This window comes from Solea solea, chromosome 8 (assembly GCF_958295425.1).
Source record: "Solea solea chromosome 8, fSolSol10.1, whole genome shotgun sequence".
Classification (NCBI taxonomy): Eukaryota; Metazoa; Chordata; class Actinopteri; order Pleuronectiformes; family Soleidae; genus Solea; species Solea solea.
In genome coordinates, this window is record NC_081141.1 from 23,308,262 (window position 1) to 23,323,352 (window position 15,091).

The 15,091-nt window shown below is 38.6% G+C and overlaps 3 protein-coding genes across 6 annotated transcripts; 1 reads left to right on the forward strand and 2 right to left on the reverse strand.

Annotated features, from left to right (window-relative positions):
- Positions 1–13: 13 nt before the first annotated feature.
- Positions 14–5,319, reverse strand: nfu1 (NFU1 iron-sulfur cluster scaffold homolog (S. cerevisiae)). Its single transcript, XM_058636055.1, has 8 exons — positions 5,205–5,319; positions 3,106–3,206; positions 2,858–2,993; positions 2,001–2,067; positions 1,771–1,888; positions 1,615–1,678; positions 1,364–1,538; positions 14–413 (listed from the first exon to the last, which is right to left on the reverse strand). The coding sequence occupies exons 1-8, from the start codon at positions 5,261–5,263 to the stop codon at positions 375–377; spliced, it is 759 nt and encodes a 252-aa protein (XP_058492038.1). The 5' UTR covers positions 5,264–5,319; the 3' UTR covers positions 14–374.
- Positions 5,320–5,331: 12 nt separating this feature from the next.
- On the forward strand, positions 5,332–8,630 carry c8h9orf78 (chromosome 8 C9orf78 homolog). Its single transcript, XM_058636053.1, has 9 exons — positions 5,332–5,512; positions 5,681–5,740; positions 5,843–5,894; positions 6,306–6,376; positions 6,490–6,567; positions 7,129–7,326; positions 7,427–7,563; positions 7,643–7,747; positions 8,224–8,630. Exons 1-9 carry the CDS (start codon positions 5,436–5,438, stop codon positions 8,319–8,321), a joined length of 876 nt encoding a protein of 291 aa, XP_058492036.1. The 5' UTR covers positions 5,332–5,435; the 3' UTR covers positions 8,322–8,630.
- med22 (mediator complex subunit 22) lies at positions 7,225–14,784 on the reverse strand. 4 transcript variants are annotated; one of them, XM_058636057.1, is made up of 6 exons: positions 14,675–14,784; positions 13,543–13,692; positions 13,339–13,419; positions 12,387–12,595; positions 9,583–9,818; positions 7,225–7,355 (listed from the first exon to the last, which is right to left on the reverse strand). In XM_058636057.1, exons 2-5 carry the CDS (start codon positions 13,663–13,665, stop codon positions 9,626–9,628), a joined length of 606 nt encoding a protein of 201 aa, XP_058492040.1. In that variant the 5' UTR covers positions 13,666–13,692; positions 14,675–14,784; the 3' UTR covers positions 7,225–7,355; positions 9,583–9,625. The 4 variants fall into 4 exon arrangements, with proteins under 4 accessions (XP_058492040.1, XP_058492039.1, XP_058492042.1 ...); XM_058636056.1 differs by lacking the exon at positions 7,225–7,355 and having other exon boundaries at positions 8,522–9,818; XM_058636059.1 differs by lacking the exons at positions 7,225–7,355; positions 9,583–9,818 and adding an exon at positions 9,837–10,071.
- Positions 14,785–15,091: the final 307 nt, after the last annotated feature.

Below are 15,091 nucleotides of genomic sequence, written 5' to 3' on the forward strand. Positions count from 1 at the left end.
CACACACACACAGTTTTAAAATATCTCAATAAAGTTTATTTACATTCATACAGCCATGAACTGTATATGTATTTAAAACCTAAAAGCAGTTTTACAAGTAAGAGTATATGAAATAATGTAAAATAATAACAATTACTATTTGAGAACCACAGTCATCTGCTCTGTCCTTTATTCGGTGAGATACTTTTCTTATTCAACAACAACAACAACAAAACAAGCAGTGTCACAGTGTGACATGAATGACAACCATCGAGGTCTTTCACACAGTTACACTGAAAAAAAAAGAATTATTGCAGCTATGGTCTGTATTAAAGCAGATGACCCTGGCAGAAGGGGAATGTGTGCAAATGTTCTGCACAGGTTTGAACTGTGGTTCAAACCTGTGCATCCATCTCCTCTTCGTCGTCCTTCACCTGTGGAAAAAACATACGTTTAAGTCACAGTTTCATGCTGCACAAATGTGTCTCTGTGGGTTTTTCCTGTGTCCTCGTTTGTTGCTGATGAATAGCATACATTTAAAGATACATATCCTAAATTACACACTGAATGGGCTTGAGAAACTAAAATTCTCCATCTCTGGCAGAACTCATCTTTATTTTGCTGCTTTCTCATCTTCTTAATGTCCCATATTCTCCTGCCTTGTGCCCACAGTAGGTACACTATATGGACTAAAGTATTTGTCCACACATGTAAAACATTGAATTCAGGTGTATCAATCAGGCTTTGCTCTCGGCTGCTTTTCTCCAGTGAAGGACAATTTTAGCGCTTCAGCATACCAAGACATTTTGGATAACGCTATGCTTCCTTGGTCAACAGTTTGAGGAAGACCCTTTTCTATTCCAACATGACTGTGTCCCAGTGCACAAACCAAGGACTATAGAGACATGGTTTGACTTTGGTGTGGAAGAACTTGACTGGCCACACACAGAGCCCTGACCTCAACCCTTATTGAGCTCCTTTGGGATGAACTGGAACAGAGATTGTGAGCCAGTCCAACATCATCAATGTTGGACCTCATAAATGCTCCACAGAATGAATGAACACAAATTCCCAACGAAACAAGCTGTGACGAATCTGTTATAGTTGCAAAAGGGGGGCCGACTCCATATTAAAGTCCTGTGTATGTATTTGAATACTAACAAATACACATATTTAAAAATGCCAAAGGGAAACTGGTTTATGCAATAAGGTTTTTTAAACTTAAAACTGTTACAATAAAGGTCATAGTTGTAAACATAAACAGTAGTTTGTCCCCACTGTTTCAACAATAAACAAGCGAAAATATCAACCAGGAAATTAAAAACACGTGTAGCACATGTAGCAAAGCCAGAAAATTTGCCTATTCTCTGGCAGAAAAACAAACCTCCTCCACTGAATCCACCTCGGGGATGTAAAACTGCAGCATGTTCTGGATTCCACCCTTCAGTGTAACAATGGAACTGGGACAACTGGTGCAAGAGCCCTGCAGCTTCAACTTAACAACGCCGTCCTCAAACCCCCGATACTCAATATCACCCCCGTCCTCCTGGACTGTTGGTCTGGAATGTGAGAGGAAACACCATGAGGACGAGGAACAGGCACTGATAAGAGTCTGCATCGTCACAAAACACTTACCTTATTCTAGTGTCCAGCAGTTCTTTGATCATAGCGACGACTTCATCATCGTCATCCGATGGTGCTATAAGAAGAAGTAGTGGAGATATTGTTCACACATCCAACCACAGCCTGCTCTACCAGTTTGTTTGCCCTGCAGCTAGTTAATTCCTCTACCTGTGTCTGCACTGGGAGAGCTGTCCTCATTGACAACAGGTAGTCCAGACGTGAAAAAGTCCATAATGGCAGCAAACACATCAGGTTTGATGACTCTCCATTCCATACTTGCATCAGACTAAACATTGAGAGAGGGGGAGAGGGGGAGAGAGGGAGAGAGAGAAGACAAATATATGTTTTTCAGGCAACGTATGTTACATGGAGGTAAAACAAAGAAAGCTTTTATTTACCCTTGTAATGGTGATAAAGTCATAGCCAAGAAAGACACTCTTGACTCCATCGATTCTGAACAGCTGCCTGAAAACAATACAAAAACATCATGAGGTTTAATTATATGCAATAAGTTTAACCTGAATTTGTTTTTAAAGGTAAATGAAAGGTCAATCATTATTATATTAATAGATTTTTCTTTTTTTTAATTGAACCTGGAATACAATTCACAGAGATAAAAAAAATCTACTGCTGCCAAGACAGGCAGCAGTAGATTTGGGTTTTAGACAGGACACAGTCACAACTATTCAAATATACAGAATACAATGGAACAATTACATAATCTGCACATTTTCAACATAATCTATAAAAAGCAACATCTACAGCTCTTTGTAAGTGTCTGACACTAAGAATAAGTCCTACTAAGATTTGTTAGAAGTTATTATTTGCAATGATAATAAAGAAAACAGGAAAAGAAAAGTTGGAAATGCTAACTTAACGCTCACAACTAATTAAAGTTGGGCAAAGCCAATCATCATCCTTTGTAGACCAAGCAATCCTTAAAGCAAGCCCCTTGTGTACATATGAAACGCATATTGCAAAGTATCTTTGGCGATTATATTCAAATTTTGCCAAAAAAACACCTGTCCTAAATGTTACAGGCTGGACCAAAACTTGAGGACAACTGGTTGGGGCCACAGAAATGTACAGTTCCTGTGTTTGATAAGAATCAGACTTTTCTGAGTTCAGTTCTGATTTATAAGAAACTTATTATATACCTTGTGCATTCCTGTTACAATCAAACAGCATAATGTAGGAAAATACTTTTCCTAATCATTAGTTCAATTATTTTGTGTTTTTAGACAGTAACATATACCTGGCTAAGGGTGAGCAATGTGCGTCCCGGGGTCCGGCAAAATCCATTGTCCCCGATTCAAGGACAACACGACCGGGAAGAAACTTGAGACTGTTTGGGTTTGGTGTGTCCTGTGTCTGCACAAACATGGTCCTGACTTTAAACAGACACAACACAAAGAACAGATGTTACAAATGTAACATCAGCCAACAATATACAGTGTTTTCTCCAACTGAAGAGAGCCCCAAGGTTTCCGCAGGAATACACACCTGGAACAACCCAGTGGGGCGTTTGTGGCCATTTATTTGAGACTCCAGTGATGTGTGAAGGCCAGTGTAACCCGGCACTCTGATGTCCACAACCAGCAAGACTGAGAGGGCACAGAAAAAAAAGAAAATTTACTCATGGGAAACAGTCATTGATTGTACGTAGCTGGAGAAATGTGTGATTTCTTGTCATGGTGTAAAGGATAATTAAACTCCATCTTCTGAGTCTCCGCCCAATGCCTGATTCTGAAAAATGAAAAGAAGTGGGTTGAGAGCTGAGTGACGGAGAGGAGGGAGGGGAGCAGTGCAGGGGATGTGGTCTGGTATTGAAATCTGTGTGAGGAGCTCAGTGAGACAAGCCTCTCACACCATGCTTCCAGCAGTGGTGAGAGAAAGACGACAACGACCTCCTCTAGTCTGGGACAATGGGCCTCGTGCTGATGGGACAAGGTGATGAAAGCATGAACCAGTGACGTGAGGGCAGACCAATGGCATAATTTGAATGTAGCAGTTGGTGTCTGAACACAGAGGGCAGTAGAAAATGTATAATTTCAACATTTTCCACTGAACTCCACAGTTCAGTGGAAATGTGTTGAAATTATACTTTGCACCTGGACCAATAAACAACATTCCTCCAACTGACTGGCTTGTTTTACCTCCACTTTTACTAAATGTCACCATCTCCTCAGCTGACATCGCCTGAGAAGCAGTTTTTTTTTTAAAATCAGCGTTCATACGTTTATTTATTTGTCGACACTGTGAAAATATTTACACTGTGTGCCATACGTCTTCTTTCTTCTTCTACGTATTAACATTAATTTCATGTAAAAAAGTGGGCATAATATACATAATGCAATCATATGAGGTTACAGGAGACGCATCCAGGACACATTTTACTGCCAGGTGAGAACAGTCAGCATTCAGAAGAGATGTTAACACCAGGTCTGGCTAAAGATAACTTTAATGACTCCTAAAGATGGATTGTATTCCTGCATGCTGAGGAATGTGAGTCCAGTCTGTGGGAACTTGCACTCATGCCAATGTTACCTGCCGAAAAACCTGTATCTGTGCGGCTGAGCAGTGTATGATTTTTAAAAAGATAAAACCTAAGTGTTTTTGAAGCAATATTAACCCTTTAGCCACAAATCACTTTTTGGCAACTGGAATACTGTATGTTATTGTTTACACTAGCCTTTTTCAGGTATTACAACAGGTGAAAAACAATTCAGTACTATAAAGATACAACAAATAAAGGCTTTATTTAAATAATCTGTCTTCTCCTACTATTATTTTTGGCTTCTCCATTTAGGGGGCGCCACAGCGGGTCATCTGCCTCCATCTTGCCCTGTGTCCTCTTCTGTTACACCGACTGTCTTAATATAAAACATCTGTAAATGATTAAACTTACTGTACTTTCCAATATCATACATAAACAATGTTATCAAGCATACCTATGTTATCACCACATACACAATGTATAGCGAAAGGTTTTAACGCAGGAGCAAAGCAGTACGTGTCATATTATATCTGCCCCATGGGGTTCAGTCCACTCTGCTATACGGGCGACGACCTCCCCTGTCTGCCATTGCCCCCCTTCCCTCCCTTGAGCACCAGTCTGCTCCAGACAGGGCTCAGTTCACTTAGATAAAGCGGATAAGGCCTCCCCTTTCTGAACACAACTTTTTCAATGCTCCTTTACACCAGAAAGCTCCACTCAGCTCCAGCTTTTTTGACACGAGATCGAATCGCAAAACACAATCGCGAATTTTCAAATTTAGTGATTTGCACGCGACAGTTATAATCGGCTCTTAACTAAGACGAAATTGTAGTTGGAAAGTTGCCAGAAAAATGATTCGTGTGTATCACATTTAACTGGATACGCATATCTTAATATCTACAAAATAAAATACGTTAAAAAGCATTTGATGAACAATACAAGCACCGAAAACTCGCGACAATTTAACACTAGCAACTGCGTGACTCTCCGACTTGGCTTGCTAATCGCTTAACATTGGTGGTGACGTGTTCGGCGCGTTCGTGCAAATGAAAGGACAAGGACAAATGAAAGAACAGATCAACCAAGGACAAACGGAGACACTTACGGTCGCGTCAATCTTGCTGAAATACCGAACAACCTGCCGACCTGCCTGTAGGTCGCCATGATTGTTTTGATTACCTAAAAAAAAAATCGGAAGTCGTGTTTCCCCAGAACGGAGGTGACGTACTATTTTGTGCGCACGTCCTTGTCTTCCTCCCTTACTTACCTTCTATTCGCATACGCTGCTACATTTTCCAGGCATCAGCTAAGAAATAACATAAAACTGTAATAAAAAATGTCGTGTGGTAAAAACTTCAGGAGGAGAAGAGAGTCGTCAGATGAGGAAGAAGACGAGATAACTGAAGAAGTCAGGTAAAGTCAAACAACGTCAACAAAAAACATAGATTATTATGCTAACGTGGCTAACAGCTACGTGCGTCAAAGTTAAAAACGATAACCAAACGTTTCTTACTGTGTTTGTGTTGTAGATAGATAGACACATAACTGTATCTTTTAATATATATTTCTTTTGCCGTCTAGATCAAAAGTAGAAGAGGCTAAAGAGCTTCAGACTTTGCGAAGACGACAGAAAGGAGTCAGGTACAATTTAACGTAATTTTTGTTGCGTTCTGCTTTGTTACGAACGTGTTCCCATGTTTACCGAGGCATGTGAGGTTAAATTCAGTTTTCATTTTTGTTTAGTGTGACTGCCCTTTTAGTTGGAGATACACTGCCACCAGACGCTGAAATTGATGTAAGTTGTACAATTGAATTGTTTTCACAATATAGTGTTTTACCAGATTGTGTGTGTGTGTGTGTAATTAAGCATGATTGAGCAAATAAACCAGAAGCTGAACCCCCCCCCTTCCCCCCAAAAGGATTTTTTTTATTACTATAAACCTGAATAACCAACTGTTTATTTTAGAGCACCTTTATTTGTAAATTAAGATATCGATATTTACCCTGTCGAATCGATTATCGTATTACTTTGACCCGCCCCTATTGCGCAATATGTCAGTTTATTATCTCTTGACAATGACATTGTTTGGATAAGAAATGCATGGTAATGTGTTCAGGTGCTGTTCAACTGGTACATAATACGGTGACAGTAATGCTTTCTTCCTCTTGTTTTGTTAAATACTAATAATGTAAACGTTTCTCACAGAATGACCCATTTAAACTGAAGACTGGAGGTGTTATAGACATGAAGAAGGTCAAAGACAGAAACAGGGACATGTGAGTAAATCTGTGACTGCTTTAAACCATCTTGATTTCAGTGTCGTCATGTGTGTTTTTTAATAGATAGTTTAGCGCTGTGGTTTGACCCATGATTTCCACTCCACATACAGGACAGAGGAAGAGACGGACCTCAACCTGGGAACCTCTTTCTCTGCTGAGACCAACAGAAGAGACGAGGATGCCGACATGTACGTAGTACCACTCTTTAACCTGTGACACAAACATGCAGACACATACACACCCTCTGTGGTATTCAAAATGTGTGGACTCAAGGGTTGTTGCAAAACAAGGACCAGTTTCTTCAGCTCTACTGAGAAAGTTATTCCTCCTCTGCTCCATCTGTTTGGAATCATTTGCTGAATCTTATTGAACTGGTCTCACATGCTTTTGAATTAACTCTGAATAACTGCAGATGTTTGAACTGATCCACACTGCCCTGTTGATCCCACAAAATAAAACAAATTTCCCAGAGCTTTTGGCTTTTATTAAACACATTTTTTTGTTATCTCCAGAGTGTGTTGTTGCCTGGAATCTCTTGTCTAAGATTTGAAGTCTCAGTGACACTTTTCTTAATTAAATGAGAGTTTATTATTATTATCAGTATTGTTATTATTATTATCAATAATAATAATAATAATAATACGTTTGACAAGAGTCATATTTAACACTGGTTGTATCAAAATAAATACTAACATAGTAATTATAGAAACTTACAAAGTGCATTAACATTTACTGGCGTAATCTCGCAGGATGAAATATATCGAGACAGAGCTGAAAAAGAGGAAGGGCTTGGTGGAGGCAGAGGAACAGAAAGTTAAAGTGAAGAACGCAGAGGATCATCTGTATGAGCTGCCCGAGAACATCAGAGTCAACTCTGCTAAGAAAACAGAGGAGATGTTGTCCAATCAGATGCTGAGCGGAATCCCTGAAGTGGACCTTGGCATAGAGTGAGTATAAAAGATTCCTCTGAATGATCCTGTAGATGAAAGCAGGAAAATAATCACTGCAGTAAGTATTAAACTCTGTTTTTGTGATATCTGTCTTAAGTGCAAAGATCAAGAACATCATCTTCACAGAGGAGGCAAAAGCCAAGCTTCTGGCAGAACAAAGGAACAAGAAAAAAGACAACGGCACATCGTTTGTGCCGACCAACATCGCCGTCAACTACGTCCAACACAACCGCTGTGAGTTTGTCCATCTGTAAACACTATAATGAGGCAATGCGTGGTGAAAAGCTGAGCTAAATGTGTGTACTCCCTGCAGTCTATCGTGAGGACGTGAATGCACCACAGAGGCATCACAGACACAGAGAAGAGCCCAAGGCGAGACCACTGCGTGTAGGAGACACAGAGAAACCAGGACCAGAAGGTAAGAGGCGCCACCAATTCATGTTTAACTTGCGCACACTGTGTCGTAGTCTATTCTATTCTATCTGGATCGTGACTGCATATAGAAAAGGGACGTTGTCCTCCAGGTTTCAAAACCGTCTCCCATTTGAAGAGATTTGTGATTTGCCAGCGTCATGGGACATATTGAAGGACACATATTGAACAATAGCAGCTGTCAGTCACACTGGTCCACCCTGGGTTTGCTTTAAATGGGAATATAATTTACAAATCAACATCATGTTATATTAACAAATCAGGAAAACGTTTACTGTAGAAGCTTCCATTTTCTCATAGACTTCCATTCAAAAGGAGTTATTTTTGCAACCTTTTTACACCAAAAGAATATGTCCCTTTTTATTTACAGTCTCTGGTGTGGATTTTTCTATTTTCAAATTGTTGAACACAGAAATGTCTGAATTGTCATTAATTACTTAATTATTTTTTTTAAACCAACAGCACCTTCCCCGCCCAACTACCGCAAACGCCCCAACAACGAAAAAGCCACAGACGACTACCACTACGAGAAATTCAAGAAGATGAATCGAAGATACTGAGAAGCTGCATGTTTTTTTTTACATGTACATTTTTAAAGCAATTCAGACAAATTATCATTTTTTTGGTAGATGGCTTTTCCCAAAACTGACACAGTGATGACGGTGATGTAAATATTGTAAATACATCTGTGGCCACTCACATTCTTAGTTGATACTGAAGAAATCACAGAACACCAAAAAATGTCAGAAAATACAGTGCGGACATTGGTCAGATTGAGTTTAATCCCAGCTCTGAATTGTTGAATGTTGTTTTCCTCCTGTAGTGTTGCTTTCAGAAACAAGATTTGATTAAAAATTATGAAAAACCAATATTTCAGTGTTTTAAGTTAGTCAGTGCTTGGAGTAAAAACGAAACAAAAAAACATAACAGAAATGAAACATTACAAACAAAAAAATGTTACACAGAGCTATATAAGAATATAAAAATAAAGTGTGTATTGTAACACTGAAAAGGTACACCAAACATGTTTTAATTCTATATGATTTAAGGGAGAAACCTTTTGTGTGATATGATTTAAGTCAAAGTTCCCTGTTAACCATCAAAATACTGAAATGGGCAAATTCCTTATTATAGGTTAAATTAACTTAATTCATTCTGGTCTTTGCCAACCAGTTAATTTTTCAATAGTTTTGTAACATTTTAGAAATTGGCATTGATCAATCGAAAAATATGATAAAACTGCAACCTGTGCAATTTCCTAATTGTGTTAGCAAATTGCGATTTTTGATTTTGAAAATGATAAATTGTTGAGCCCTGCTATTCATCATGATTATTTTAAACCTATTTGAACTGATGGGAATGTTAGATACAAACCATTCAGTAAAGTTTATTTCAGGACTAACTTCACAATAACTTTTTATAATTGATTAATCTGTTGTTTATTTTCTGGACTACTAGTTTATGTTTGGTCCATAAAATGTCACAAAATGTTTGATCATCCTTGAAATTACCTCAACCCGCGACCCTCGTGTGGAGGATAAAGCGGTAGAAGATGGACGGATGTTTTATTTGCTCTAGAAACTACAATTATTCAATTTCTTTGTTACATGGAGCAAATAGAATCAGAAAATATTCAACATTTAAGAAGCTAAAAAAATCTGAGAACTTGTTTTATCTATTAATTATTAATAGATTATCAAAAATAGTTGATTAATTGTTGCAGCCTCAGATTCTTTATTTTGCAACCCGTTGATGCAAATGAAGAACAATAAACAAGTTATTATCGAAATTTGTGATCCATGACAGGAAACAGTTGTTAACCTGCTCAAGTTTGTCCATGCAGCGTCCACTCTCCTCCTCCTCCTCATTGTTTCTCTATCGAGGGCGTCCCGTGTCCGTTGAGGTGGAGCTGGGGGTTCGTCTCCTGTGAGGACGGCCCGTCCACGTCCTCCCTGTCCCCCTGAGCGGAGCTGCAGCTGCTGCCAGGGGAGGCCCAACCGTCCCGTTGCCTGTAGACCTCACACAGTGGCAGATCAGTGCTCTCCCACTGACTGTAGCTTTGTGGAGCAGAAACCAGGGGAAGGCAAAGAGGCAGCGCAGCAAAGAGACAAAGAGACAGAGACAGAGGGAGGAGCAGAGAAGAAGAGCAGCAGGTCAGAATAAGCACATCCATCCACAGACAGGAAGCTCATGAAGACACACGTACAACAGAAGCATGAGAAAGTTAGGCAGAAGCCACAGGAAATGATTAACACATAAAAACTGCTGTTTTAAATGAAAATGGAGCTATGTGAAGGTGTGACTGGTCACCTGTTGATTTAAAAAAAAAAAAAAGGTTTATTCTGGGATTTTTCAACCTTTGTGGACAAAACAAGATCATCGAAATCTAATACTCGACAGATCAACTCAGGTATGAAAACAATCAGCGCTCCAGCTCAGGATTGTTTTCATAATAGATGAATTTGTTGATAATGTTTTTGATTAACTGAGTTATCGTTTGGTCCAAACAAATGTTGGCCGGTGTTTTTCAAACCTCAAAACTATGATCTCAAGTGACATTCTCTTCACAAACTGATTTCTTTGTTATATGGAGCAAAGAATTTAGAAGATATTCACATTTAAGTCAAACATTTGAACCATTTATCGATTATAAATGAGTTCATTTAGTAATTGATTAATCGTTGGCCGCAGCCGTACACCTAAGGAGTTTCACCCCTCTCTCTTCTTTCACATTTACTTCCTTCATCTTCCTGCAACAACTCAAGTCTCTGTAAGAATTCAGAGAGATAACTGAGTGACATAAGTGCTTTAGTGATGTCAGACTACAACAATACATTTATAAACAAAGACCCAGGTTGAAAAATCACATAAACAAAGACCCAGGTTGAAAAATCACATGAAAAAAAAGTGTGGGATTAGATTAGTTTTTGGTGGAGGAGAAAGCAAAGCGAGTGATGCAGTGAAGAAATGCCGACACCCAAGAGAAAATTACTGAGCACTTTCTTTCTCAAAGAAAACAAGACAAACTATTACAGTGTTTAGTCTCTGGTTTATTTCTTAATAATTTGGTCTGGTACACACGTTCAACCACAGCGTGTGTGTGTGTGTGTGAGAGAGTGATACGTGCTTCCATGGTTACAGCTTTCCATGTTCTCCGCACGGAATCAGTCAAATCAGTCAAAAAGTCTTGTCGCTTTTACAGAAGTCTCACTGCGTCTATAACACACATCTATCAAAACAGTCCTTAAAATCCTTAAAATGTAGCATGTGATGATTTAAATATATCTTTTAAATAATCTTTAATTAAGTAATTATAATTTTATAAAATCTATAATTTAGTTTGAGTTGGTTTCATGTGTAAAAGGTGAGCTTACTCTCTAAACTAAGCTATTTGTTATTTTAGTCTAAAACAACTCAAATGAATGAAAAAAACATTCTTTGTTAAAGGGATAATTTAGGTTTTTTTGAAGTGTACTTGTATGAGGTACCGTCACTTCCTGGTCAACATCAGTCAATGATAATGGCTGAATTGGGAGCTAATTTTAGTCACTGAACAAAAGGCTCAGCTAATATACACCTGTTTAATTCTACAATGTCTTGAGAATGTTTGACACTTAATCTCACAGTTAAACAGCACTTCTCAGCTGGAAACTTAAGTCTGTACACTGCTCTCTCCTCAGCACCAAAGTCCACTGAGAAAATCAGCCATTTTACATCACAGCAGAAAAGAGTTGTTTATGAACTGCTGTCTTCATCAGCTAAGTTCAGATGTCTTATTTTGTGCATTCAGTGTTTAAAAATCCTTTGTTTGGATTTACTAGTGTCACAAAGTTACCACAGGAGGCAGCAGTAGACCAGCTCCTGTTTCTCCTCAGGCTAAAAACACTGATTTTCTGTATGGACATTGGTGCAGCAGAGTGAGCCATTTACAACTTCCGTTTTCTAGAAGAAAGGGCTGATTTTGATGAGAAAAAGTGGCAAACATATTCTTAACATGTCAGAGACTTAAGCAGGAGTATATTTTAGATATTACGTGGGCCTTTTGTAATGTGTCTAAAAGTTTTTTTTGACCCTCTGTCTCTGCAGGCAGCCATGTCATCAACGACAGGGAATGTCCAGGTTACAGACAAGTTCACAGTAATTTGCTGTTTCTGACAAAGTCATACAATGACACTTCAAAAAAACCTAAACTATCAATTAAAAAGTCTCTCAGACCAGGAAACAATAAAGTCTGGTCCCTGTTTACACATGAACACAGCACTAAAATCACCACAGTGCTATTTTTCTATTCATGTAAACCTTCAGAATGTCCAAATATAAAAAAAACAGAGCAGTTTAAGTTCAAGATTTGATTTTCAGTCCTTTGAACTTTGCACTGCTCTATGACGTTTGTCGTAATTAGTCAAACAGTCAAGGCACTTGATAATCATTAACAATGTAAAGTCACTTAGTGAATCTCGGCGATGATATGAGTCGATGACGATAAACCCCGACACAGAAGATGATGGAACTACACCCTTTTCTCGGCCTCAGCGGTGAATGGTATGAGGTGAGATATAGTTCATGGTGCAGGTCATGGGACAGAAGAGTGGGTGGTGGGATGGGAAGTATAAGCCTACTTGTACCTGGAGGAGTAATATTCTTCCTCTAGCTCATACAGGTCGACGGCGATCTCGTCCCGGAGCGACGTGAGCTTCTTGTCGCACTCGTCCTGCAGCGAGCGCAGATGCTGATTCTGGAGGCTGATGGCGTCGTTTACGGAGGGAAAGTCGTTCAGAATCAGGAACTGCTTTAGATCCGACACCAGCTTCATCAGTGACTCGCCGGCACGGACCTGATACAATGACACAGAGGGAGGAAATCATTTATCTTATCTTTTCTGTTGAGGGTTGCGACGATTAAGCGACAACAAGTTCTCCGTTTTTTTGGCTTAATAATGGGAATATTTTCTGGCTTCTTTGCTCCATATAACAAAGAAATTCTTAAAACAGAATCATTTTGGTTTGTAGACAAAACTAGACATTTGAGAACATCATTACTGGGTTTGTTTCAAGTCAAAATCTTTTTCCAGCTCTTCACAGAGAGACGAAAGATTAGGTTACACAGACAGTATCTCACTCACCACAGACATACACATTAAACATCATACTGGGAACTTGTTTCTGCAGTATTATCACATCTAATTTTTCAAACATGTGTTTGTTTACTGTTACAATTTCTACATTTTACATGTTCCATATTAGATATTCTGCATTTTCCGTTCCCTTTATTTTATGGTACTTAATTCTGTTTACCATGCAAATAACTCGTTGTGCACCTTTAGAAGAGGCTTCAACCACTTTGTTGTACCTGTGCAATGACAATGGCTTTAATTATATTCATATTAAGGTTTTTTACATTTAGGTCATTACAGGAAAAGCCTCACACGTTCAAATTATAAGAAACCTCTAGTTTATCCAAACTACATATTTCTTCTGCTGTATTTTCAGTTTGTGTCAAAATCCTGCTCACAGCTGTAGATAATATGTTGTATGTAATATGTAGAAATTAAAACAGTTTTGCTCTGCTGATTCTTACAATGTTGGCCGCTCTGACATGCATTTCAAGATGGTCCTGCTCGGCTTGAGTTGCTCGAGCCACCTGTGTCTCATCTTCTATCTGGACGAAGGAAACAGAGTAGAAGAATACATTGATCACTTGTGAAGGACAATGAATGAAGAATGTACAGGCTCAAGATGTTTGTTAATGGATAATTTCCATCAAAATGCACAGAAAGTGTACCTTTGCTGTTTTAATAATTTCTGTGAAGTTGTCCAGGATGGACTTGATGTCATCCTTCAATCTCTTGTTGTAGTTCTGTAGCAGAGTCTCTTTGCTCTGAGGGAGAACTCTCTGAGACGCCATCGTGAGAAGCAACACAACTCACTCTACCTGTTCACATATAGACGTGACACACAGAATCAGCTTAAGTTCATAATAACACATCATAAAAACAAAACAGTGAATGCAAATGAAGCAGAAAACATACGTTTTAAAACTGTTTCTATAAAGATATAAATGTATGAACAGACAGAGCTATCAGTTCTGTCCATACTCAACCTTCAACCGTCAGTTTTTATTATCATCAAAACAAGCTTGTGGATTTATAAGCATCTTAAATGTAAATATTTTCTGGATCCATTAAAAGGTAATAATTTTGGGTTGTGGACAAAACAAGACATTTGAGAACATCATCAATTCCAGGTTTGGGAAACAGTGATCAACATTTACTCACTTTTACAGACCAAACGATTAAGGTAATTGACTGTGAAAATAATCGTTGGTTGCAGTGCTAATTTCGTAACCTAATACAGAGGAAACAGACGTATACATTCTACAAATATTACAAGAAAACATACATATATTGCCAAAAATGCAGTGTTACAAAAACATCTAAATAACGGTTTAACTTAAAAATATTACAAAATGTGATGTTACTAAGATACGTATATTTCTAAGAAAAAAAAAATTTAAAGTGAAAAAAACAAGAATCAAACGGTCCTAGAATGACAGGGAAAAACGCAGGCTCCCCCTTGTGGCACAACAAAATAAATCACTAAGACTGCATTTTTAACGAACTGGACAGCTTTTCACGTCACTCACGTGGTATACGATTGTTCCGATAGCGAGTATTCAACACAATCGATTTGTTTTGTTTTTAATCGAAATACGTGATAATATCGTAAACTGTTCCAAACTCCTAAAACGCTACCATCAGTGTACAGAGCTAGCATGAAACGGCGGGTACTTTCACAACAACGGACATCACACACGCGACTAAAGTCATTTATTGTATTTAAAAGCTGCTACAAAAACCAAACATATATATTATATTACAAATTCTACAGAAATAATGAAAACAAAGATTTCTTACCACATAGTTTGATGTCAACAAACGTCTTTTCTGTTCAACTCTTCTTCTACTGTTGCCTCTTCTTCTTCGTGGTGTTCAATTGATGCTGACAACATCCGGTGTGTGTGTGTCACTTATTACAGTCCTCTCGCGCAAGAAACAAGCAAGGATTTGTTACCGGTGTAGTGCCGAAAAGACACTGCTTGCCGAAAAACGACTGCCCCCGACGGGAACGCGCATCAGTTCAGACGAAGTGAGCGTAGGTGTACTCGTAGAAATGTTTTTCTTTACTGTGCAATAGAAATGTCCTGTAGCCCAAGTGAAAAGGCTACGGAAAAAAAGCGGTGCAGATAAAAAAAAAAAAAAAGTGACCTAATGTTTCCATAACGTAGGCTAGTTGTTGATGAGGGCAGATGCTTTACCTACTAGGTGTAAAAT